We start from the raw sequence: 27,116 nt of genomic DNA on the forward strand, positions 1-27,116 counted from the left end.
TATTTTAAACACATCACAAATTTATTGTTTGTTTTTATTTCTTCATTTCATGAATAAAATGAAATTGAAAGATTCGTATTTTCTCTTTTAATAATTATCCTTCTTTATCATTTCGGCAGGGCTGTAACTACACGGAGTATAATATTGTTCCATAATGAATCTAAATTTTAACGTGATGATAAATGTTCTAAAATCTTTTTGTTCCAGAACTGCGATGTTTTAGGTTTATTTTGTTTTAATTTGCTTATTGCCACTCTATGAGGCACTCTCAACAATTGAACGAAGCGGTCTTTGCACTGTCTTCAATAATTTCTAAATTGTAGATTTTTTTCTTTGCTCCAAGAATCTCGTTTTTAGTGTGTAATTTTTGTAGTGTTTCTTTTTCTCGAATAATTGACAAACAACATACATGGCGACAGAAGCTATATATAAAGTATAATTCAACAACTATCCCTTCAATTTAACTTCCTTTTGTTAGCAATTATTCTCGTCCTTTAAATATTTTTTTTTAACTATTCAATATATAATTATTTAATGAATTGTTTAAAATGTGTTCACTTACGTAGTCATTAAGTGTTTTAAATAGATTCATTCTTTCTTCTTTTTTTTCACTTTAACAATTACAATGGAAGAATGTTCATTAAGTTAATTAGATTAAAGACATTAATGACATTAAAGAGGTTATTTTCGAGAGTTTTTTTTCTTCTTCACTGAATAAATTGAGACATGGATAAATTGAATAAATTTTTGATACATTTGTTTTTCTTCAAAGAGTTCATCAAGGAATTTTTGTTTACATAGAAGCTTAATAAGAATTTAATAAATTGGTTTATCTTTTACAATGTATACAATTGATTTAAATTGTCTTTTTTTTCACAATAATCTTGAGTTTTTTTTTAATTTTCTTCTTTATATATTTTTTTTGTAACAAGAAACAATTTACAAAAGAAATCTTTTAAAACAATACAAAGAAGAAACATAAATAAATACCACAGCATTTCCAAAGGAATTACAGCTTTTCTCTCTCTTTATCTTTTTCTTTTACTACAACATATTTTTTATTGTAATATATTTCTCAATAATAATAAAAAAAATACTATTGAGATTAATGCCGAACGCACAATAACTTTTGTTTCGTAAACATGTTTTTGACATTTTAATGAGAGTGAATGAGATCTAGATCTAGTCATCTCGCTCATTCTCATGGGAAATTTTAAAAACATGTTTACAAACAAAAGTTATTGTGCGCCGGTCATAACAACAGCATTTCATGCAACACTACTTTTGACTTTTTTTTTGTTTTAATTATCTTCATTAACGCTGACCAAAGACATCAAAAATTATAAGGTTAATTTTCCAAGGAAATAAACCCTTAATAAGAAAATAAAAAAAATGATTAATGAGATCCTAATCTTGGTCGGCAGTGTAATTGCATTGCAATGCAAAAATTAAAAAAAAATAGAAATATATATAAAAAAGTGAGATTAATTGATGGTAAAAACATTTCTTTTTAGGGAGGGCAGCATTTTCATATGTGATAATTTTGGTATTTGAGCTTATAAATCTCTCGGTAGAGTTCGAGTAGTAAAATTTTAATTGAATATTTCTGTTTTTTGTTTTATTTATTTAACAAAAAATCACTGAGGACTTGAAAGAGTCTATTATAAAAAGCACTGATTTTTATGTGAAATCGCCGATTTTAGTCCAAATTGAATGAGAATATTTTAATTGGAAATTTTTCTCTCAAAAAAGTCCCCTACTGATCATTAGAGGAGACTGGGGCAAAAAGTCACAAATCGAAAATTTAAAAATTCAATATCATCAAAGATAAAAAAAGATAGCAACTTAAAATTTTTTCCACAGATAGCCTCCGTTGACCTTCTTCAATGTCGTAAGTTTCTTTTAGAATTCGAACTTTAGATTTTTTTTTAGAATTTAGAGGATTTTAGAAAGGAATTTAGAAAATAAAAAATTTTGAAATTTTTAGTCGTTTTTGAAATAATGTCCTTACAATAAATTACCTATTTTATTTTCCAAAATTGACGCACTGGTGATTATTGCCTAAATGATTTAGATTCTTTGAATACGAAGCCGCTATCTATTTTAGAAGAAATTTTCTCCAGAAATTCCTTTTATTAAAAATGGCCACTTGGGGTAAAAAGTAACAAAACGTATGGAGCAAAAAGTGAGAAAAACCGAAGCAATTTCTGATGTCTCACGACGAAAAGAAACGTTATTATCATGTCTCGCCGCTTGTTGTTTGCATTGGTCAAACGATTTGCAGTCTTTTGTGTGTTTTTTCTAAAATTAGCTTAAAAAGAGCTTTTCTCACAGATAGAGAAAACGATTTGGATAGGACTTAGAAAAGAATTTCCTTTAACAAATCATATCCGTATCTCTTCATTTCCACTGAAATTTTTCAGATTTCCCTCTTAAATCGTTCAATATCCTTCAATTATACTAAAAGAATTGTATTTAACGGCCTTTCTCTCCTAACAAAACAACTCTTTTAGCAAAAGGTTTAAGGTCTCTGGAGATAATAAAACTGAATATAGTACTATTATCGCGAGCCCAGTTATATCAAAATTGCAATATTTTATTAGTAAGCAAATTCTTTTGTATAGCTCTTGCAATTGGTGTTGAGGAATGCCACGAAGAGATGCATTTCCTCTGACAACTAAATCAGCTCCAAGTTGCAGCTTGATTCTTCTATTAATCACGTCTTTTTAAATAAATTAATTGGTTAGAACCAATTTAACAAATCTTTAACAAAATGTTCAAAGAAAAAAAATTGTCATATAAATTGTTTAGCTTTTTTGTAGTGGAGTCGATTCTTCTGAGAAAAAATCTAGTCTAGGTTATGCCCATATTACTCTCATAATACCTGCGTCAATTTATTATTCAAGTAATAATTCGTAATACCGCCTTCAGTTTGTATCTTAAATCGTCCCAATGTACCCCAACCCTAGTAAGAAAATTAGAGTTTCTTTGAAAACCACAAACCCAATGATAAATCCCATAAAACAATGTAACTTTCAATAATTTTTTGAACTATTGAAGGAACCAGTCATCTCTTGCAATCTCAAAGGTAGCCTGTTGATTTCGGGGGCAGTTTCGTACAGTTCAACATTTTGGCACAACATTTTTTCATCAAATGCATATTAACGGGTTTTAACAGGGACATGACATTTCCTATGTTTCACATATGTTTCTAGCGAACCGGAAAAACTTTTGAGTTTATTAGCTGTTTTCTGTCATTGTAGAATGAATTAGCAAAAAATACTAATACAAAATAAAAGCAAATTTAATAACGAACAGGCAACCGAAAATCCTAAATTGGTAGTTTTCAAGGGCAAAAAACAAACGAGCAGTAAAAAATTCAAAATGGGCAGTAAAAAATTAAAAATGAGCAGTAAAATATCTGATTATGGTCAGTAAAAAACTTAAATCTTTACAAAAATGGGTCTATTTTATATATTTAACATTTAAAATAGTTCCATATAGAGTGAAAAGCCCTTTATTTTCCCTTTGCCAAAATTTGGACGATAATATCACTGTTTCAAAATTTTTTGTTACTGATCAATTTTAACTTTTTACTGCTCATTTATTCAATGCCGTTTTCAAGATATCTCGTGAAATGTGTACGAAAACAGGGAAAAAATTACACTAAAACCGGTCGCATTTTTCAGAGCTAATGTCACTCCACTGGGTTTTAAGGTAATTTTTTCTTCAATTCTGATCCATTTTTTTTTTTAAATTCTTTTAAACTTTTAAATATATTTTAAAAGTTTATTCGTATTATTCCGATTCAGATTTTTAATTTTAAAATATCAAACTTTTAATATTGTTTTTAGCTAAAACATTATACCTGAACTGAAATAAAATCTTAAATTAAGCAAAATCCTGAACCGGTGTATTCTCATTAGGAGCGGAGGAGTTAAAGAGACAAATTTCAGAGACATTATCATGATTTTTACGACTGGGAAGGTGCGTTGTAGCGCCGAAAGCTTTGGCCAAAATATACGTGTTTTATCCTATCCTGAAAGGTGGAATAACCCTGATGCAACCGGAGTGGGTTTTATCTTCCTATTTCCTACATTAAATAACTTTATTGGAAAAAATAAATCAGCCTTCAGAGGCTAAAGCATTCGTGGTCAAAGGTGTTAAGTCGTCGGTCCGGGGAACTTCTACACGAAGTGACTAGGGTTCGATTCTCAGTAGTGTTTCACTGGCCTACGACTTTCTACTATCTGCATTCCACTTTCCTAACCCTCCCCGACTGTGTGGCTTGTCGTTAAAAGACGTCCGGGCGTAAAATGTAAAGATCCCCCCCTTGTTCGAGAAGCTAAGTTAAAGAATTTATAATAATAACAATAATAATAATAATTCTGGACAGGGGCCCATCAAGCCTAATAAAAAGTGAAGATATTTTTCACTTTTCCTTTTAAAAATTTTGCAGATATTGTACCGCGACTTAAACAAATTTGCTCGTAGTTCTTGTATTATTTCGGCGAACATTATGAAATATGTATTTTTAGATAGCTTTTAATGCATGATTTCGAAATATATTAAACTGATAAGTCAATTCTCTTTAGGAAAAAACTTGCCAATACTCTTCAGTGTCTCTATGCAAAAACGTATGAAAAAATTAGTCCAGTATGATTCTGGAATAACATTTCGTACAGGAACTCGGCCTTCCCGCAAAGGAATTTCTAGACATGCAGTATTATTTTTTTCTCATACAGGATGAGGTTATCAGTCCTATGCCCCGTGGAATCAAGTACAATGGATGTAATCCAAACATATTTTTCGCCAGAAAAATTCCTAGTGATCTAAAGGGGATTCGAACCCAAGACACTCGCTTCATAGAGCGAGTGTTTAACCACTTGACCCATTCAGTTGCCAAAGATTAGGATTTACCATTTAATTAAATATTTATCTCAGAAATTGTAGGATAATATCCAATATTTACAGACTAAAAATGTCATCTTGATCATCTTCATCTTTCAAATGAAAGAAATCTTGAAGAAAGTGTGACATTTCCATTTCACTTCGTTATTGTGAAGTTTGATGCCTTTCAGTTAAAAACTTTGAGAACTTTGACATTTTAAAATTAAAGATCTTTAGCGAAGAATACGAATCAGTCTTTAAAAATCCATTTAAAGACTTAAATATTTATCTCAGAATTGCTTTACTGTGTTATCACACTTGCACATTAAAATTTTAATATGATTCACATTAATTGTCGCTGGTGAAAGTCCAAATGTGTAATTTGTGTTTGAATCATTTTATATTCAAAATTTGATCTATTTGTTGATAAAAAGGTAGACTTGGCCCGCAAAATTTGATATAAATTGATTTATAGCATTAATGCGAAAAATTAATGCGATTTTCTCTTTAATCTTTTAATGTGAAAAATATTTATGCTTTAGGTAAATTTAAACTTATTTTTGCAGGCCAAGTCCACTTCTTTATCATTAAATAGAAAAACCCCAAATATTAAGTGACTCAAAGACACAAATAACATATTTGTGAATCACATTAAAATTTTAATGTGCAAGTGTGATAACGCCGTTAGACTTACCCATTTTGCCTTGAAAAAATTCAATTTATACGATATCAAATTTAAATCGTAGTGATTTTAAATAAATTTTTCAATTAAAATAAAGCAGCTAAACAGTAGGGGAAGTGCGACATATTTGAATTGGGGCACTTTTAAAAAAGGGGTTTTTATCCTATTTTTAAATTGAACTGAACCAATTACGAAGCTGAATTACATTCAACAGTGCCTTAATTCAAATGTGCCCCACTTTCCCCTAATTCTAAGTTTTCATGGCTATTTTCAATTGACAACTTACGAAAAAAAAATGAAATTTAATCCTCAGTGATTTTTCGAGTAACACAATTAAATTATTTCCACTTTGTCATGGAATTATTACACAGTTTAATTGATGGAATCTCTCAGGAGAGATTTAATTCAAAAAATAAGTCTATTGCTATATAAATTCTCACCCTGGTTATTGTTATTTCAAGGTGTTCAAATAAGAAAATGGTTATTTAAATAAAATTCTAAAATATTTTCAAGATGTTTTTCTGATATCAATTAATTGCATAAGAATATTATGATTCAATTAAAATATTTATATTTTGTGAGTCTATTCAAAGGAGTATTGCGTTGTGTTCTTTTTCTCTTTAAGTAAATGTTGTTTGATATTATTTTCGTTAAATTATTTACTAAATCATCTCACATTACACCTGACAGTGTTTTTTTTGCATGCTTCTTTCTCTTTTGTTTAATTTTTTTCTTCAATCATCTCTAAATATAAGTAAATATTATTATATCGTTAATTGTATAGTGAATAAATTATTTGTCCTTCCACATTGTTAATGTGTCTTTTGTCCTCTGCCAGAATCAACATAAAATTTCTGCCAGCAGAATAATAAAAGAAACATTCCGCTCAATCGTCGAGCATCTCGAGAAAAGCCCGTGGAACGAGTCCTTTGAGCAAGCCTTGTTTCCCGTACATATAGTCGGGATTCGGTGGATTGCATTCTGACACAAATATCACCTGCAAAGTTCAAGTGAAAAAAGGGAAAAAAGAGAGGTTTATTGCCCAAGGATTCAGAAGGGTGGGATTTTCTTTTGTTCTTCTTAAATCTATGGCAAAACACCTACGCACCTCATTCGCTGTCAGATTGAGCTCTGTACTACCGCTGGCATCATAAGAACACAGGACACGAGCCCTTTTCATGTTACTTCCACCCACATCGCTACCGTTTGCATCGTTGTTGGTTTTATCATCAGGAAGTCCAACGGGAACGTACGGATTGGGGCCTCCCAAACTAATAAATTCATTTTTTTTTCATTGTCAAATTATATTCAAAATAAAAATCATTTTTTTATCTGCATATTCAATAAAAAACTAAGCTATATTTGTTTAAATTTTGACGCGTTTAATTTGCTAAAAAAGATTCTATTCTGTTACGAGCAAATAACAGGAAAGAAAAGAGTAAAAAAATAAAAAGAAATTATAGAGCTGAATGGTGATTTATTTAAAGCTGATAGAATTCCAAAAAATGTTGCTGTAAAATTTAACCAATTGTCTTCGATTCAAATCAATAAAACATTTAAGAGAGAGAAAGTGGATTTAGTTTGAGCGAAGAAAGAAAATTTTTCAGAAGTTTTGTGTGAGCGAAATTGTTAACCCTTTAATGTGCAAGTGAGATATGACATTTTTACTTTTATTTACATTTTTAAGGCGTTTTTTTAATGATATGATTGTTTCTTTTTTAAATTTATTTATTTAATATTATAAGTAATATTTACAAACATTTCATGCGAGAATTGTTTATAGAAAAAATGAGAAAAAAACGTTAAAAAATAAGTAAACAGAACCCTAATATTCAAATTTAAAAATTTATTTTACTGAAGAAAAGCAGATTAAAAATTAAGTAGCAAAAGAAAAATTATACCTACAAATTGCGTTTAAAATTATTAAATTACTTTTTCTGATATTTATAAGGAAACGTAATTTAAAGAAAAAACTTGCTCTTGAGAACATGGAACCTTTGTTTGCCCACCGTAGATGGCGCCAAAGTTACACAATTAAAAATAATTTTCTCTCTTTAGAGTTCGAGCAATAAAAAATAAGAAACAAGTCAAATTTATTTTGCATCAATTTCGAGAAAAACTGTGATCCTCACTTTCCCAAAATTTATTCCGTAAAAAACTCATTGAGTTATAAAAAAATAAAAAGTAAGTTTGATTTACGGGAGGTAATTCATAAAAGACATATTTGACATGAGATTTCAGTAATACCGGCAACGAGAGAAACATCATTTCTGTTTGACCGTTTTTATTAGTAATTAAAAAGTGTATTTCCCGCAAATGTTTGTTTCTCCCGAAAGATTCTCGTATATCCGAAAACATTCTATGTCCAGAAAGATTTGCATGTTGAAAAAGCGTTTCCATATTTCTAGAAAAGTTTTCGTATTTCCAGAGATAATTTCCATGTTCCAGAAATATTTTTGTGTTTTCCAAAATCGTTTTTCTGTTTCCAGAAACATTACCGTATATTTTAAAAACACTTCCGTGTTTCCAGAAACATTTCGATGATCAAGAAAATTTCCGTCAATGTTTTTTGGATTTCTGGAATTTGTTTTTGTCTTTCCAAAAATATTTTCATGTTCCCAGAAATGTTTTTGTGTTTATAGAAAGATTTCCATTTTCCCAGGGGTGTTTATCTACTTCCAGACTTTTTTTGAGTTTCCAGAAATACAGTAGACTCTCTCTCAATCGGGAATATGGGGCAAAATGTAATCCGGTTTAGCGATATGTTTAGCAAAATGTTTAGCGATAGAATTGAGCGTCAAAGCCTTTGTAAATTCCACAAAAAGCGCTCAATTATAAAGAATCACGATAAAATAGGAAGAACTACAGCGAATGTGAGCGAATCAGCTTCATAATTAAACGTGAAAATTGTCAACAAAATTTGTCGCCCGATTGAAAAAGAGCCGATTGAGTGAGAGTCTACTGTATTACCATATCTCTTGAAAATATATCCGTATTTCCAGAAACATTTTCATACTCCAGAAAATCTTCGTAAATGTTTTTGTTTCCAAAAAAAATGTCATGCTTCTAGAAACGTTTCCATGTTCCGGAAATGTTTTCGTGATACCAGAAGCGTTTCCTTGCTTCCAGTTTTTTGTTTGATTTTCCAGAAACATTAGCGTGTTTTTCCAAAAACATTTCCATGCTCCAGGAAATTCCTGTCAACATTTTTGTGTTTCCAGAAATTTTTCGTGTTCCCAGAAACGTTTTCGTAGTCCAGAAATACTTTTGTGTTTTTCCAGAAATATTTTCGTGTTACCAGAAGCGTTTCCTTGCTCCCAGATTTTTTTTTAGAGTTTCTTGAAAACGTTTCACTGTTTTCAATTATTTTTTGGTTTTCAGGAACATTAGCGTATTTTCTGGAAACATTATCGTGTTTCTAGAAATATTTTAATACTCCAGAAAAATTTTAGTAATTTACAAATATACATAAACAGAAATTTATGTTATTTGTTTGCGAATTTTCACAAGCCTTTCGTCGCGGTTTCAGTTACACTGTTTGTCTCCAATTAGAAACTTTCCTTTGTCTCCATTTAGATTAATATGTTTCCAATAGAAGCATTTTACGCTCGCGTATTTTTCTTGTATTTAAGAAGTATTCAAATTATATCTAAAGAATTTTCACTTAACAGTAACATTCTAGAAGAGTCAAGGAGCAAATTTATGCAATTCTATTCAGAAAAATATGAACTTAATGTGTTGAATCTTCTGACAAAATTAAAGCGTCTGGAACTGGTTTTGAATTAGGACATTTACCCTAATAAATTTGGCTTCTTACGCTTTAAAACAAAAAAAACATTCTTTGGAATGCAGCTGAAAAATATGCATCCTATATGAAAAGCGAAAAAATAAATAGAATTAAATTTTTAGTACAAAATGTACTAAACCTGGTTTTCACATTTCTGATGTACACGATTACCATTTCTGATGCAACGAAAGAAAAAAAGCGATTTTTTGAAGCGTTGGAGACTTTATAGGGCAGAAAATGATCAATGTCGAGCTAGGGAATAGCTAGTTTAATCGTTGTTTAATCTTTGTACTAAATCGTACAAATAATAGCTATTCCACAAATCTTAAAAAAGTTATTACAAAATATGAAATGCAATATTATTACGAATCTCAATTTATCAGCAGTCTTTTTTTTTTAATTTGACTGTCCTAATTCAAAATTGAATTTTTATTTACAATTTGATTTAGTACATTCGTGTACTAAAATTAGCTAAAAATCAATTGTTATTTTCTGGAATTTTTCTTAACAATAATTCAATAAAGCAAAATGATTCTACGTTAATTGCCAAAATATTTATAAATTATGAAATAAAGTTGTCCGAAATATGCGTCTCAGGGTTAAAATAAAACTTTGTGGTATTATTTTAGGATAAATAAAAGTTTTGCTTCAGAAACAATACAGAGATGATGAGCGCAGTGAGCACATGTTCATGAAAAGTTATGATGATGAAAAAATCAATAAAATGCTTCTATGGTAAATTGAATTGTTGCCTAATCATCACAAATGAAAGTAAAAAAAAAGCAGAAAGTATCTTGGTGTACTGGCTGGCACATTAAAGGGCTAATCGAAGATTTCTCTTTTCTCACAAATCATATTCTTTTCTAGACACTAGAAATATTTTCTGTATGGCCAATTGAAGCGAAAGCATTGAAAATCTCATCACTATCGCCATGTAAATTCCTTGTGGGTGAATCAGCGACAAAAGCATTCAATTGTGGCGATTGATTGTGGATGGTGGACAGGGTAGAAGTGGCATTGTGGGTGGTTAGCAAAAAGGGAGGCCCGGACGCGTCACAATCTACGAGATCTTCACTATTGACACGTAAGCGAGGCGTTGGAGGACGCATGCTGCACGTGGAAGGATTTTGGAAGAAGTTTTATAAAGTTTTTTTTCTTCTTTTATCTTTTATCCAAAAACGAAAGGAATACACGAACATTGATTTTTTTTCTTGTTCTTTTACAAATAGGGAATATAATAATAGAGAAAATTATATTTTTTGAAGAAAAATTAAGGATTGAACATTGAATAGAGAAAAGAAATTAGAAGAAATAGGCACGAAAAATATTTACTGTGGAGGACAACACTGAAGGATATGCATCATCTGCAACATTATTTGGTAATCAAAATTAATCTGTGAACTCACCTGGCCAATTCTCGCTGGAGTCCATTCATAATTTCCACACACTGATTGAAATAGCGCACTTGAACCTCCACGAAGGAGTGCAGATGACGCAAATGACTAGACTGTGATGTGCTTATGCCCTCAAGGAGTAACTTTGTAATTTCACCCTGGCGATCGAACTCTGACTGTGCTATTCGGAGGTCACGCTCAGCCTAAAAATCACATTATTTTTCATTCAAAGTTTGAACCGCTTTAGAATCATCTTAGGACTACAAACAATTTTTTTTAATATTACAAAAAATAGACAATGCAAGAAATGAAGAGAAAATCAGGAGAAATCATATTAAGCAGGATTAAGGTTGGAATTCACAATATTTTTGGAAAAAACTAAAAAAATATTTTAGTTATTAAAAGACATTATAATGAAGTACAATTCTTTCTAATTTTTTAACTGCTCGAACTCCAAGAAAGAGCAGAAAAGAAGAAGAAAAAGCACAATTTTAATCGTGCTTTTTTTCAACTTTTCTCCATTCTGGCTATGACAAACGGTAAGAGATATTGACTTCCGGACTTCGGTGACCCCCCACAAATCAACATTTTCTATCGAACTAACTTACCCAAATTACCCCCTAGCCCTTTTATCCCTTCCAAAAACATGTTTTTTGACTTTGGAAAAAATTGGCCCTGGCGATTTCGTTCATTTTAAGATGTGTTTTGGAGGTAATCCAGATGAACATTATTTGTCCATTGACGCCTATCACTGAAAAAATCTGAAAAATTAGATGTTCCCAAAAATCTCATTTTAGTACTTCCGCAATTTGAGTTGCATTTTCAACATTTTTCGATTATTGCAGAAAGATAGAGAATTTTGTACACTATCAGAATCTGGTTTCATCTCAAATAAGTGACGTTTTCAAGATTTTCTTAAAAAGTTTAGAAAAAGATTGGAATTTTTGCAAAGAAAGCGCTGCACACAATTCAACAGATAATGATAATGAGACGATAATTTAGGACCAAAATCAATTTATTTTATTAATAAACTGTTCTTAAAATAATCTATATATGCAGTGTCATATTTGCGAAAAATCTGAGTCAAAACCTTTGAGTGTAATGCCCTAGACACACTTGCGACTTAAGCCGAGAGACGACTTAGTGGAAAATGATAGAAATGTAGTTTAACCATTACTTCTGATATAATTACGCTAAGCCGTCTCTCGGCTAATCCTCATGTCTGTCAAGGCCCTAATGTGATGTTTTCTCAAAATAAGAGTACCATTTTACGCTAAAAGAACATGTTTTTCCTGTATTCAATTTTTTCTCAAAACTTTACCAATTATTTTTAGTTATGTTTTATAAAATTGTTAAAAATAAAATTACAAGGGGTGAATAAGTGGCTTTCAGAGTGAACCGTTAGCGGGGATCGGCAAAATAGTGCCAATCAAGGGCTAGAAAACGGCAGATTGGTGAAGCGAAATGAAAAGGCGTGGTGAAGTTTTCGCGGTTTATTGAGTAGAACTGAACCAAATTACAATGGGTCGCGAACATTTTATAATGTCGCGACATTTCTTGTATAAAAATAATAATAAATTTAATATAAATAATGGAAAGAGGAAGAGTGAAGGTGTCAAAGCAGGAAAAGTGCATTCTAAAAGTTAAGCATTTTGGGCACTTTTCCTGTTTTGCAACACTCCTCCCCTTTTGGACGAAGGCATATAAATTAATATATCTAATTACATTAAATTTTTTTTTTTTTTTTTTTTTTACAATGGTGTATCTTTCTTTTTTTTTGTATATAATTTGTATTTTTGTATACGATTGGCAATAAAATTTTAAAATTCATATCATTAATGTAGACTATGTTTTACAATAAAAAAAGACAATTAGATTATAAGTTACAATAAATAGTTATAAATTATAGCTTGTTTGTTTACCGTGATCGTCAAATATAATAATGATACAATAGTATAGAAAAGTATAGTATAGTATAGAATATAAAATATAGTATAATAAATAGTGGTATAAAATATTGCAAATATTAGCATTACACAATGAATAGATTACTTAAATTAATTATTTTTGTATATAGCTACTTTTTTTTTTGGCGGTGTTTTTTTTTTTTTTTTATATATAAAGAAAAGAATACTCTGGAAGGGTTATTTTAAAAAGATAGGTTTTCTTATAGGCGTTTCATAGACGTCATTTGGTAGAGGAGGCGGAAGAGCAGGTAATGACGGTCGTTCAAGCAATACCGAAGAAGCTACAATAGGAATCGGTGGCGAAATCACTGGAGGTGATATACTGATTGAGGTTAAGGGGGATGCAGATCGTATTTTACTATTACCCAAAGATGACTTCTTTAAGTATAAATATACCACGATGCATATAATAACTATGATTGCAATTATACCGGAGGATTGAGGGATAATATGAGTATTAATAAAAGAACTATGATTCTTATGTAGGTCATCTGAAAGTCGGATTGATTCTTTTAAGAGAGTTTGCAGATGATCATTCCTAACGTTAGCAGTAATTGTAAGGGGTTTGATAGGGGTATATATTGAGGCATTGATAGTTTTAAGTTTTCCTAATTCTCCCAGAGTTTCCATATCCAGGGCACGTGAGTTAATACTATCGAGAGCTATATTCGAGATTATGTGCAGGCCTTCATTACTGAGTGTACAACCAGCTTCTAACTGAATTATTCCCTTTTTGGGTAATGACAACTCAACAACTTCTTTTGAATTACAACTTAAATAAACTGAAGCATTTTTAGACAAGGTGAAAAGAAATATATCGTTGTTGATATGTATCCACATGTTAAAATTGGGATTTGAAGGTACTAAAGTACATAATTCTGCTGAGCCCCTGGTAATAGAAAACTCACATGAAGGAATTTGGGATGAACGAAATATTTTCGAATGACATATTGGCAAGGAAGTTCCTTTACACGATTTTAATTTGTTGGAATTCATTAAAACATAGGAAGTTCTAAAACTGTCTACTGCTATATAGGGATATTGAATATTCAAAATTCGAGACACATTATTAAGTTCTTGGGGCAAGGGTATGATATGAAAAAGATTAAATTTTGGTTTGTGACAAAGAGGGATCTTTAAAAACGCAGTGATTCTCTTTAATGATCCAACAATTTTTAAGTCTGCGACTTCATATAATTGAGAAATTTTGAGGGGAGGTAGTGCCTTAGACTGAGGGATCCGTGGGTATAATTGTCCCAATTCTTTTTCGAGAGTGTCTGGATCTAGGAGAAGAGGATGACACTTTCCTCCCATGGCAGTGTGGACTATATTGAGAAGTTCATCAATATTATGCTGCAATTTTTCAATTTCCATAACTACCATGTGTTCTAAATGCCTAAATAATTCTTCCTTATGTTGATTTAATTTTTCTGTCTGTATTAAATTTACTGTAGTAATTATACTATTTACTTTTTCTTTAGTAGCTTGTAAATCAGTTTTCGCCTCAGTTAAATCAGATAGAGTAGCATTAATTAAGGATGTATGCATTTTGAGTAAATCTACCGAACGATCGTCTTTACTTTGTATGATATCAAGCTTCTTACTCAACTCCTGAACGTCCTCCTGCGTAGCTGTACCGAACAAAAATTGCGATGCATATCCTACGATATTAAACAGTCCTCTTTTAGGCCTTGTTGATTTTACGGTAGTTGGTAAAAGAAGACGCTTCAATACGGTGTATGTCCTGTTGCAGGTTCGATGCATGTACTGGATCTTTGTTATCAATTCTCTGCAGTCCTTTTGGTGTTTAGTTTCATTGTTATGAGCCATGGCGTTGCAAAAATCATTCAATTCGCCTATGTGCAGATTAAGGGTTTTCATGTTATAGTCCAAGTCGGGAAATTCCAGGGTTACTGCAAAGGTCCAGTCAGCATCAGTGAGACAAACTTCTCCCATGTTGTACATGTAAGCGTTCTGAGAGTCTTCGACAGGCCAAAGTTGGTAGTCTGTTTTGTTCGGTGCAACAGCAGGGAGGCTCCAGAGTATCACAAGAAACAAGATTCCTAAAATATATAATTGGGTGCAGTTAGTTTCCTTGCGGTGTTATTCAACATAAAGTTTTAATAAATTATTGTGATACGTCTTTTCAGATTTTCCGATCTGTATTGTCGTGTTTAAAGGAGAAACTATTTTCGTTACCGTATAAGGACCTTTACGTTTCGAAAGTAATTTTGAGCTTTCACCCGCTTTTGGAAGTGATTTGTTTATTAGAAGTACTTTATCACCTACTTTAAATTGGACAGGATTTAATTTAGTATCGTAATAATTTTTAGATTTCTCCTTCTTAGTTTTTAGCATTTCAGCTGCGGTATGTTGAGTAGTTTGTAATTTTCGTTTTAAATCTGTGATAAAGTCATCGAATGTATATACAGGATCATTCGTGGGGTGGGAAAATGACGAGATATCATATTTTTCACCAAAAATTAATTCATGGGGTGTAAAATTGTGTGAATGGTGTTGGGAGGAATTGTAAGCGGCCACAGCTTTAGGGATCCATTTATCCCAATCTGATCTACCATTTTGGGTGAATATTCTTAGATATTCAGCGAGAGTTCTGTGGGACCGTTCAACTCCTCCAGAGGTTTGAGGATGAAACGGGGTGGCTTGAGTTTTAGTTATATGTAGTAATTTGCACATTCGTTTAAATACATCAGAGGTGAAACATGCACCTTGATCGCTACATATTTCAATGGGGGTCCCAAAAATACAAATGAATTTATCTACGAAAGCATCGGCTACAGATTCAGCGGTTTGATTTGCCATAGGAATGGCTACTAAATATTTAGTCAGTTCATCATATATCGTTAAAAGATATTTATTTCCGGATTCCGTTAATGCAAGCGGTCCTACGACATCCATAGTCACACGGTAAAAAGCTGAAGGAGGGGTAGATGTGATCATCATTGGCATTTTCGTATGCCTACTAATTTTGTTCTTCTGGCAATCATCGCATCTCTCAATAAATTTTGCTATCGTTCTATTCATATTCTTAAAGAAAAACTTTTGTTTGATTTTAGCAGATGTTGCTGTTACTCCCTTATGTCCATGAAGTGGACTATTATGGAATTCTTTAATGATGTTGTTAATCTTTTCCGGATCTTGAAGTCGAATGATTTTATTGAGATGTACTTTGACCTTCGTTTGACTATTCATAAAAATAAAATTCAGCATTCTCTTGATCAGAGAATATTTTAAATGTTGTAAATTGATATTCGACTTATGGATTCTTAATACTTTTATGTCGGTGCTTTCACAGTGATCTTTTAATTTACCGAATATAGAGAATAGGTCTTGATAGCGAATTTGCGTAATTCTGGGAAGTTTACCGAAGACATAGGGAACATTATTCATAAGAGATTGTGAAATGTCATAAGGTTCGACATTTTCAATTATATTTTGAATGATAGACTTTTCTATGTCAGGAAAGTCTTCTTTTATATGACTGGAGGTGACTAGGATAAATCGTGGATCCTTTAGATTATTTCCGAGGTATTCTTCTTCAATTTCTTCTATCACTTGAGGCAAGTCTATTTCACGAATATTTAGGAATGCTTCGTAGTCATCAGAAAATTCTTGAGTTTTCTCTGCGATTTTCAAATTAGAATTTTCCATTGAATCATTTTGTTCTCTTTGCAATTTCTTTTCTTTGTATATGATTGCTTTTGATTTCGATCTAGTGATAGCGAAAATTTTTGAAGGTTGCGAAATTTCAGAAATTGAGTTTTGTGGGACTGGTGCATGACTGGATGTATCAAAAGAGTTGATATCGTTATTTTGAATGGGGATTCGTGATAGTGCATCTGCGTTGGTGTTATGAATTCCGCTTTTATGGATTATTTTAAAAGAAAATTCCTCTAATTTTAATCGCCATCGCAGAATTTTGCTAGACGGTTCACGAATATTGTACATCCAATTTAGAGGTTTATGATCAGTAACTAGTGTGAATTCTCGGCCGAGAAGGTAAACTCTGAAGTATTTACAGAAGTAATATACTGCAAGAGCCTCCTTCTCAATTGTGGAGTAATTTCTCTCAGCTTTATTGAGTACCCTACTAGCATACGAAATGACCTTATCATTCTGTGATAGTACGGCACCAATAGCGTAGTCACTTGCGTCCGTAGTTAAAATGAAGCTCTGTGAAAAATCAGGATAACCTAGAATAGGTTCGGAAGTCAGTTTGTCTTTCAAAATTTGGAAGGATATTTGGCATTCATCTGACCATAGAAAAGGGCTTTTCAACTTTTTAGTGAGTTCAAATAATGGTTTAGCTATGGCAGAAAAATTTTGAATAAATCGTCTATAATAAGACGCCAATCCCAAGAATGATCTGACTTCTCTTGGATTTCTAGGGACAGGGTAGTTGTTTACAGCTTCGGTTTTCTTGGGGTCCGGTCGCAAGCCATCTGAGGTGACAATGTATCCCAAATATGTTAGTCTAGCTTTCAGAAACTCACACTTGTTAGGTTGTAGTTGGAGATTGTGTTCATGAAGTCTTTTGAACACTGCATCAAGTTTTTTGAAATGTTCCTCTATTGTGCTGGAATATACAATGATATCATCCAGATATGCCATGCAATGCTGTTCAAGCAAATCTCCTAATACCCCGCGAACCATACGCGAAAAGGCTGCTGGGGCAGAACAGAGCCCTTGTGGGAGACGCTCAAATTCAAAATGGGATCCGAGGGCACTGAAAGCCGTTTTATGTCTGCTTTCTTCTGATATTTTCATTTGATAGTATCCCGAGGCCATATCTAAAGTGCTGAAATAACGACAATTACCAAGACGATCAAATATATCGTCTATATTTGTGAGAGGGTGTTGATCCTTGATGGTGATTTCATTCAATCGACGAAAATCTATCACTATCCTCCACCTAGGATTCCCGTTAGGATCTGGTTTCTTTTTAACCACGATCAAAGGACTGCAAAAGGGGGAATAACTAGGACGTATTATGCCACTATCAAGCATCTCTATAATTTGTCGTTTTACCTCCTCTCGTTGGTGAAAGGGAATTCTATAAGGCTTTTGGTTGATAATTCCGGATCCAGGTATAGTTTTGATCTTATACTCTGCACAATTTGCGTGTGACAATTTGTCCCCGTCTAAATGAAATACCTCATTATATTTTCGGCACAGACTATGCAATTTTTCTCGGTCATTAACATTCAGTTTTTCATTAACTTGAAGAATTGACAAAATTTTATTTGCCCTTGCTTCTATATCTGAATCATCATTTTTAGTGGTGGGCTCCAAAGAGAATACACAATATTCGTGGAGAAGGTCAGTAATCGGAGCAATGCGTTGCACTTGAACTGTGTGCGGATTTTTATTTATTATGGGAATTCGCGCTTTATTATTTATTGGGGTGATGACACAATCCGGAATATATACTTTGTCATCAAAATTATGTTGGTGACACACTTGAGGTTCATTATGCGGAAATGCAAATTCAACATAAGTTTCGGAATTGGGTCTCAATTGAATTTGGTCTGAATCAGCATTTTGTGAAGAAATTCTTTCTGTGGGCTCATTGGTCTTGTCATGCGTGGAAGACTGATTTTGGGGAGAATCATCGAATTCTGGCGATAAGAGCGGATCGCTTTTTGCATGCGATTTAGATAAATTATTTTGGCCAGGGGAATTCGAGTTAAATTCATCTTGGAGACGATGCTGATCCAGAGAAAAAGGAATGAATGGAACAGCTATCTGTAATTTGTTAAAGAGAACGAGCCTTTGATTGACATGTATCACTGCATCTAATGCTGATAAAAGATCTCTCCCTATGATGCCATCAAAAGGGAATGGTCTGTTAGGAAGTACGTGGAGCAATGCTAAGACATCTTGATGATCAAATGACGTAAATCCCATACGTAGTGAGACTGTACCGAGTGTCTTCACTACACCTTCAGTTATTCCTCCAATTGCCATTGTTCTTGAGACCACAACAGGCATTTCCGGGTGTAAGCATCTAAGTTTTATAAAGGAAAAAGGAGAGCCGGTGTCCACTAAAAATGTAAATTGAGCCCTATCTGTTTTGTAAACGCAATATACTTCTAATAAGTGAGGATTTTCGGGCTTTTCAATAAAATAGCTGGGTATTTTAATAACTTTTTCCCGGTCGACAGGTGATCTCATTGCATTTGACCTGCCGACCGAATTTCGTTTTCCGACTCGCGTGTCTCATGAGTCTGAGAACAATTAGAAAATGAATTAAGCGGGAGGGCGGTGGAATTAAATTGACCTCCTGGGGGATTGAAAAACGTAGTTTCATTAGGATTTAAAGAAGATCTTCCACCAGTATTATTCAATATAGATTGATTATTATTAGAAGTTCGATTAAAAGACGAATTGTTATTCTGATGAGCGGAACGATTTTGGCGAAAATTTCTGGAATGATTTGGGCGAAAATTGGAATTTTGGGTGTGAGAGTTGTTTTGGGGCTGATTTGAATTATCTCTAGGACGGTTAGACTGATTTCCCCCATGAGAATTTCTGAAATTAGAATTATTTGTCGATCTGTTTCCTATATTTTCCGCTGAATTCTCAGTTGGGTGGAAGGGAAGAGATCGTAATCTGTTTTCTGCAAAGGTGAGTGCCGCATTAATAGTTTTAAAATCGCGCGTCAGCATAATAATTCTTGTATCGGTATTGCGGATTGCACTACAGAATACATCTAATGCCTCTCGTAAATTTTTCGATTTAACTGATGGGGAAAGAATCCCGTCGCAATGGGCAGAACAAGCCAAGTCAAATGCCCTTAACGCATCCTCTACCCTTTTTGCGAATTGTCTTAATGTTTCCTTAGGTCCTATCGAGAGTTTTTGTAATGAAAGTGCAGCTTCTCCAATACTCAATTCAGGTTCATTTACAGAATTAATTACATTGCGAAATTCTTCATAAGAATTATAATTTTGACCTCTTAGAACTTCATAAATTTCAGAATCTACTTTTAGCAAAAGATATCGAATAAATTCCATATCTCTTGCTCCCTCATATTGCTTGAAAAATTCCTCATAAATTCCATCACAAATCGCGAGAAAATGGACAATAACTCTTGACTCACCCGTACAAACAGGAATATTTTTGTAGAGTTCCTGGAACTGAAGAAGGTTTCTGCTCTCTTGTAGCGACATTGTAGACGATGTAGATGTCCGATGAACAGGATTTGGTGGCAGAGGTGGAGGATTTGTTGGTTTTTGTGGTGGTGATCGCTTTGAAGACTGCTGTGGCTTTGTAGATTGCTGAGATGGCTCTGGAGGATGCTGAGATGTTTGAGTAGGCTCCAGCGATGATTTTTGTGGCTGAAGCTTTTGTGGAGCCTTTGATGGTTCTCCCAAGGATAGATGTTGAGACGACTTTGATGTAGCTTTCCTTGGTGTTTCCTCGTTGAACACAGGAATTTCTTCGTCAGATTCGGATGAATTGAAGACTACAGGCAGCTTCTCGATCTCTTTCAGCAGAGGAGTCACTCCAAGCGATAGGTGGGTTTGGGCTGTAGAAGGCGTCGGTGGTGACCGTTGTAGTAGACTGCTTTTCTTGAAGGGATCAGCGGCTTCTAATTTGGCTGCACAGGATGGTTCTGCGACTCCTAAATCGGCTATGCAGGAGGGTTCAGCGGATTTCACTTCACCAGAGCAAGATTTGCTCTTCACTTTCACTTCTTTGACTAGCACTTTTTTTCCGCGTAAATTAAAGCTAGTGCGCTTCATGGAATATTCACACACGTGACACTTTGTGCTATTCCTGGTCACGGCACCACTGAAGCGAAATGAAAAGGCGTGGTGAAGTTTTCGCGGTTTATTGAGTAGAACTGAACCAAATTACAATGGGTCGCGAACATTTTATAATGTCGCGACATTTCTTGTATAAAAATAATAATAAATTTAATATAAATAATGGAAAGAGGAAGAGTGAAGGTGTCAAAGCAGGAAAAGTGCATTCTAAAAGTTAAGCATTTTGGGCACTTTTCCTGTTTTGCAACATTGGCACTATTTTGCTAAAATATTGACAGATCGGCACAATTTGGCCAAAGATCGACAGATTGACACGATATCAGCAGATCGGCACCATTTTTGGAAGAAACAGACGGATCGGCGCTCGAGTGAACCCCCTTATTAAGTTATCTATCCATTGTAAAATTATTTACATTTAAATATGAAAAGAAGGGGAAATCAGAAAATGAAATTTCTATAACTCAAAATGTGATTGAAATTAGTTTACGGAATCTTCGTATTTTACATTTCGTATTTTACCATTTAGTATTTTATATTTCGTCTTTCATACATTTTCTACAAAAATTGAATATTTCGTCTGCCATACATTTCACATAAGCATATTATCTAATAAAATAATAAAAGTGCAGTTTTACAAGGTCAAAGGCGCTATGCGCCTTGGGTCTGAGTTTGAAGTTGAACTTCCAGCTCTAATTTCAGTAGTGTATATTATGGCTAAGGGAAATTTTCTGTGTTTTTGGAAGTTATAAGTAGCGCCAGTTGGGGCAAAGGGAAATTCTCTGTACTTTGGGAAGTTATCAGTAGGCCCCTATTGGGGCATAGGGATATTTTCTGTGGTTTTGGGAAATTTATCAGTATCGCCTGTTGAGGCAAAGATTTTCTGTGCTTTGGGAAGTTATTAGTATCGCCTAGGGTCATTTGCCTAAAGCGAGACAGTTTGGAAAGTTGGACAAAGCAGTGGGGAATGTGAGACACCTCCCTAAAAACTTGATAGGGTAAGTGTGCCAAATTTCGGCCAGCTTCTAATTTCGGCCACTTTGAGTATAATTTCGGCCATGCAAATAAATTAATTAAAATTATGTATGTAATCGTCGAATAGTCAATGAATTCATTTTGCTTTCAAATATTTATTCATTTTAGGATGTATTAACACAAAGACAGTTAAATTATAGGTATAATTTGAATTTAAATTGTGTTGTAAAAACTCAGTGTGGAAAGAGTCTTACAAAAAATGTGACAGATCGATTGTGTCTCTAGCAGTCTTGTGATTTGTGGTGAAGTGCAGAAGGTTTTCCTTCGGTGTTTTTCATAAAAATTGATTAGTTTTCATTAAAGATTGTTTCTGTTTATGTTAATAGTGAATCAATCTTTAAATTTCGGGTGAAATTTCCCAGCTGGATCCTGTATTTCGCGTAAAAAAGTATATACTTTGTGAGCGTCTCTACGGTGAAGTAGTGTTGCCTATTTCGGCCACATCTTTTGCTTTCCTAAATTTCTTATTCATTTTATGTTTCCTTTTTCAATTTCTGAATTCTACAATGTACAGAGAAAAAAACCATCGCTTCTATGAAAAAGATGATGTGGAAAAGGCCTTGGAAGAGTTCAGGAAGTGCAAATTGCTACGGGAATCTGCGCGTAAATTGAGATGCTACTCTTCAGGTCTTCAGGACAAATTACACGGAAGATCTCAAGGCTTGTGAGTCATATAAACGTATTAAATTAAATATTAAACTCGTTCCGTTTGACGTTTTGAAATTTTCTATCCGTTGCGTCACAAAATGTGGTCAGAAAAAAGGTGGCCGAAATTTCACACAAAGTGGCCGAAATACTACCCAAAGCAATGCCCATATTTTTATTAATTTTTCAATATTTTAGGAAGTGATTTAAAGAAAACAAAAATGATAAACTAGTCTTGAAGGTTCCACACAACCCTCCCGAAAAGGAAGTAACAAAAAATATCAATATGAATTAAAAATATTGCATTTCAAACTTAGGACTTCGGTGCTTACATGCAACTATGCCGAAATTTGGCACACTTACCCTAATAAATCAATTAAATATTTAAATTTTCGATAAAAAGATTATTAAACCTAATTTTATGATTATTTTAGAAGTTAAAAATGGAAAAATTGTTATAAAACAATCAAAGGATGACTTGCAAGAAGAATTTAAAAAATGTATTGCATGTGTGATATTCATAACCTGGACACGGTAGTTGTCATTTTCTCTGTTTTTTTATGGAAGTTGCTAGGAAAATATCAAAGTGTTTTGTTTGATTTTTCGGCATAATTTGTGAAATTTTGTTAAGTCCGCAGTGAAAATCGAAGGACACACATCCATTTAAAAGGTGAATCAAAAATATTTGTGAAATATTACATTTGAAAAGGATAGAAAAGTGATTTAATTTCGTGTTGCTTTTAAAACAAGTTTTATGAAATCTTGGACAAATTGATTTGGTGAATGAATTTGGTGATTTTGTGCAGTGAAATCATATTAACAAGAACGACAAAGATCCTTAAGTATCCGGAGAAATAGTTGCAACAGCAGTTAGCTACTGATAAGGAGAAAATCTCCTGGAAATTTCTCCTGGAATTTCCAGGAGAATGGATTCTCCTGGAATTTCCAGATACCGAAGACCACTTTTTCTGACAGAATGGATAGTAAATATCGCAAAAACTCCTGGAGAAAGACAAATAGGAGCCTCTACAGAACTCTCAAAGCAAGTGGAAAAGGATTTGGGCGGATGGGAAATTGAAATGTCCTAAAAATTGCATCCGCTTTAAAACTATAACTGCTGGACAGCGCGAGGCGTCTGTGAAATTTACAGAACCCCTTTTTGGTTGGACGTCCAGGAAATTCTTGTTAATTAGCGTTCCTCAACTGTTACCCGGACATAAAGGAGGGATTAGAATAACCATCAAATGTGCAAGTATACGCAGAAAACCCTCAACATTTGATTATCTATATATTTTGTATGATATTTTGTCATTAATATCACTAGTTATGTCCAACTTTCCAAAAGTTTTTGTCCAACTTTCCAAAATTTTGTCCATCTTTTCAAAATGTGTTATTTTTTTTAATTTCCGTGAATTTTCCGATTATTCGGTTGCAATATTTAATAACAACTGTTAAGATTCTGTTAAAATATTTGTCAAAGAATCCCATGATACAAAAACTGGTAAAAAATAATTATTTATTCAGTTTAAAAATGGATTTGAAATTGAATTTTTTCTTAAGTGTCTCGCTTTCCACCATTCACCCTATGCAAATTTCGTAGAAAATATTTGAAAGATGAAATGCAAAATACAAAATGTAGTTTCCACAATACGAACATGTAATGGCATCTACACACTAGAGCAATTTATGTCCATATTGAAGCAAATTTCTTGTACTTGTGTAGGAAAAATTCTTCAATACGGACATATTTTCCTCTAGTGTGTATAGGCCATAAAAGACGAAGTTTCCAAATCCCCTAAAATATACCATTATTTTCATTAGTTGTAGAACTCGCTCCTAAGACCAAAAAGAAACGTTATTGCCATATGTCGCTGCTTGTTGTTGGCATTGATCAAACGATTTGCAGTCTTTTGTCTGTTTTTTTTTTTGTAAAATAGCTTAAAATGCGCTTTTCTCGCTCAGACAGAGAAAACGGTGTTTTACAAAGGTGTAGAAGAATAAATTTCCTATGAAAATATGTTATCTAGGTATTTTTTTTGAACTTACGGGATCCTGTAATAAAGCGAATCAAAATGTGATAGTATATCTTATGCCTGATACTATTTGCCCCAGCATTTTTGAGAATGGTCACAAAATTACTTTTAGAAAGAAACCTTTTCCTTACAAAATAGAAGAAAATGACTTTCACAGAGTTGTAGAGCGGTAAATTTCCTATAAAACTGTGCTAATTAGAAATTTTGGAGGTGCTCATGTAGCTCGTAAAAAAATAAAAATTATTTTGTGACTTTTTGCCCCAATGTCCCCTACCAATGAATAATATTTTTCGCTTGATGAAAAATATTACGTATGAGTATTGTAGTTTTTATTGCCAAAAGGGTTTTGCTTAAAAAAAAATTGGAAGTATAAAAAATAAATAAAATCAATAAGGGAAGAGTACCACGGATCGGAATGTTAAGAGACATGCTCATTATTTAGTTGAAAATATAAGCTTCAAAATACTTTTTGGTATTTTTGTGTATGCTAATCGGTATATTAGTGATCTATTTAACTATATCTGTGCATTTGAATTTTAAAATTTTAGAACAAATTAATAAAAAATAGTTGTAATTGCAACTAAGTACTCTGTACCTCGGATCGTCACAAATTTAATCTAGGTGTCTCACGGAAAATTGGTTTTAAAAATTAAATCTGAACTAATGCTCTGCATTCTTGTGAGAGTTAAATTGTAAAAAGTAGCTAATAATTTTTAAAAATTAATTTGAATTGGTGCGACAATCTGATAATAACCTGACGATCCGAGGAACACTGCCGATCGCTGGTGCTCTTCCCTTATTCAATATGAAAATTTGCCATTTTTAAACTTAAAAATTTATTATATATAGCAAATAGCTAGAGAGTTCCAAAAAATATCCTAGATTCCTTAAACCTTCTACTTTGGAATTACGTACAAACATAAGAAAAAAATAACTTTAGGCAGTCAGGAAAAATTATTTTCTTTATGGGACACCGGTGTTCCAATCGTCCTTAAAGGGTTAAAAAGCGAGAATAATCAAATGCCTAATCTCAAGTAATATTCTAGATAAAATTTGTCCATAGGTATTTACTAAAAATCCAAGAAATAATCGATGATTTTTTCTATTCCTTTGGAGCTATTTGAGACCATGATTGACATTTTTCAAATTAACAAAAGCAACTTAGAAAGGTTCTTGTGGATTCTTGAATAATATAAAACAGTGCATGGCCACATAAAACATTCTAATGCTAATAATGTAATGGATATACTAATAAAATATTTGTTTTATTTTCTGATGAGACTTCTTTTAATGGACATTCCGTTTCCGTGTGGTATATGCAAGTCATCAGAAACTTATCAAACTCATTGGAATTTGCAAATAGCGACTTTCTTTGGCATTGCACAAAAACAAAATGCAATCACCAAGAAAATTCGATAAATAAACCTACGTCATTGCAACAAGTATAAAAAAGACTGAGTATTTTTAAAACAAATTTATAGATAATTGAAAATCAAATTCAATTTCTGAAATATTGTGAATCCCATGCAGAATGGAGGGAGGGGCAAAAGAGAATGTTAGCGTGATCAGTACCTGCTCCAGAGTCACCTCTGGTGGAATTCCATCTTTCTAAAAATTTGTTAATTATGCCAGCAGCACGGAGAGAGCAAAAATGTTACAAAGACAGAAAGCGGCATTAGTATAAAAAATGTTTTACATTATTATTTAGAGGGGACAGTTTTTTTTTCTTTTCTTTGCTCAAATTGCTCACAAAAGCCACAATCTCTTGCAAAATGACTCACCGTTTGCTGTCCCAGCATACTTCTGGCCTTCCTCACGCGATTCTTGCACGCATCGAGATCCAATCTGCAAGGAGAAAAAAATTGCAGGCACAGGCTGGTTGGTTCTGGAGGATTTTGCAGGATGAATTAAAATTGGCTAACCTTTTGGTTTCAAGGATACCCTTCTCCTTGATGATGGTTTTCATTTCACCTTCGAGGAACTTTTTCAGAGGCTGTGTGTAGCACATTCCGGCTGATCCGATAAAATCACGCTCACACTGTCCCAGCTTCTGTTCTGCCTGACCCACTTTGATCAGGGTACTGCCGTATGCTCCATCCTGGCCAAATTCTCCTCCCGCCTGAAAGCATTTATTTTGATTTTTTTTGTTTTTTTGACAAAGATTTTGCGTCGTTTGATCCGGGGGAAGATTTTTTGAGTGGAAAATTCCCCATCGCAAACTCACTTCAATCATGTCAAGGCCGAGGTACTCCAAATTACTCAGACGATTGGGCTTCTTCTTCTCGATCTTCTCAAAGATGAAATCCTCAACGCGATTGCCAGGATTTGGGATGAGGACAGCCTCGGTATTTCTCACCAACTTCTCCGTCCATACTTTTGTGCATTCTGCCCTCTCGTACAGATTCTCAAAATGTGAATCAAATTCTGTCTTCTCAGACGTGCCCAGTTTCTCTTCCGTCAACTATTAATTTTTGCGCGTTGAAGAAAAACAAACAAGCCATCAAGAGAGTCCCACTCTCGAGAAAAGTATTTCCCACTTTGCTCTCTCTCCGTTACCTGTACAACACGGGATAGTGTACTCCCTGCCTCCTTCACCAACTTCTTCACATTGAAATCCGGCATTTTCACATTCATCTCGACACGAATGGGCTTTTCTATGTACACAAAAAACACACCTTTTTCCTACTTTTTTCACATTTATATCAACCAAAAAATTTCATTCGATTTTCTCTCGCGAAAAATTTGACAGAAACTGTTTCAATTTGTGGCTACTACGACACAATAGCGCTGCTGGCGCTATGAGGAAGTGTTCGATTTTAGAGCGGGGATGTCGAAAAAGTCGAAAAGCGTGGAAACAAAAAGGGGAAATGACCGCCAAAAGCAAGAGAGAGGT

General features: G+C 33.4%; 1 protein-coding gene across 4 annotated transcripts; it reads right to left on the reverse strand.

Moving 5' to 3' along the window:
- Positions 1-26,998, reverse strand: LOC129798896 (endophilin-B1). 4 transcript variants are annotated; one of them, XM_055842369.1, is made up of 8 exons: positions 26,780-26,998; positions 26,448-26,684; positions 26,146-26,342; positions 26,005-26,068; positions 25,796-25,831; positions 10,766-10,956; positions 6,681-6,843; positions 1-6,569 (listed from the first exon to the last, which is right to left on the reverse strand). In XM_055842369.1, exons 1-8 carry the CDS (start codon positions 26,855-26,857, stop codon positions 6,459-6,461), a joined length of 1,077 nt encoding a protein of 358 aa, XP_055698344.1. In that variant the 5' UTR covers positions 26,858-26,998; the 3' UTR covers positions 1-6,458. The 4 variants fall into 4 exon arrangements, with proteins under 4 accessions (XP_055698344.1, XP_055698348.1, XP_055698349.1 ...); XM_055842373.1 differs by lacking the exon at positions 25,796-25,831 and having other exon boundaries at positions 26,780-26,994; XM_055842372.1 differs by lacking the exons at positions 1-6,569; positions 6,681-6,843 and adding an exon at positions 10,199-10,469.
- Between the last annotated feature and the right edge of the window lie 118 nt (positions 26,999-27,116).

Source organism: Phlebotomus papatasi, chromosome 1 (assembly GCF_024763615.1).
Source record: "Phlebotomus papatasi isolate M1 chromosome 1, Ppap_2.1, whole genome shotgun sequence".
Lineage (NCBI taxonomy): Eukaryota > Metazoa > Arthropoda > Insecta > Diptera > Psychodidae > Phlebotomus > Phlebotomus papatasi.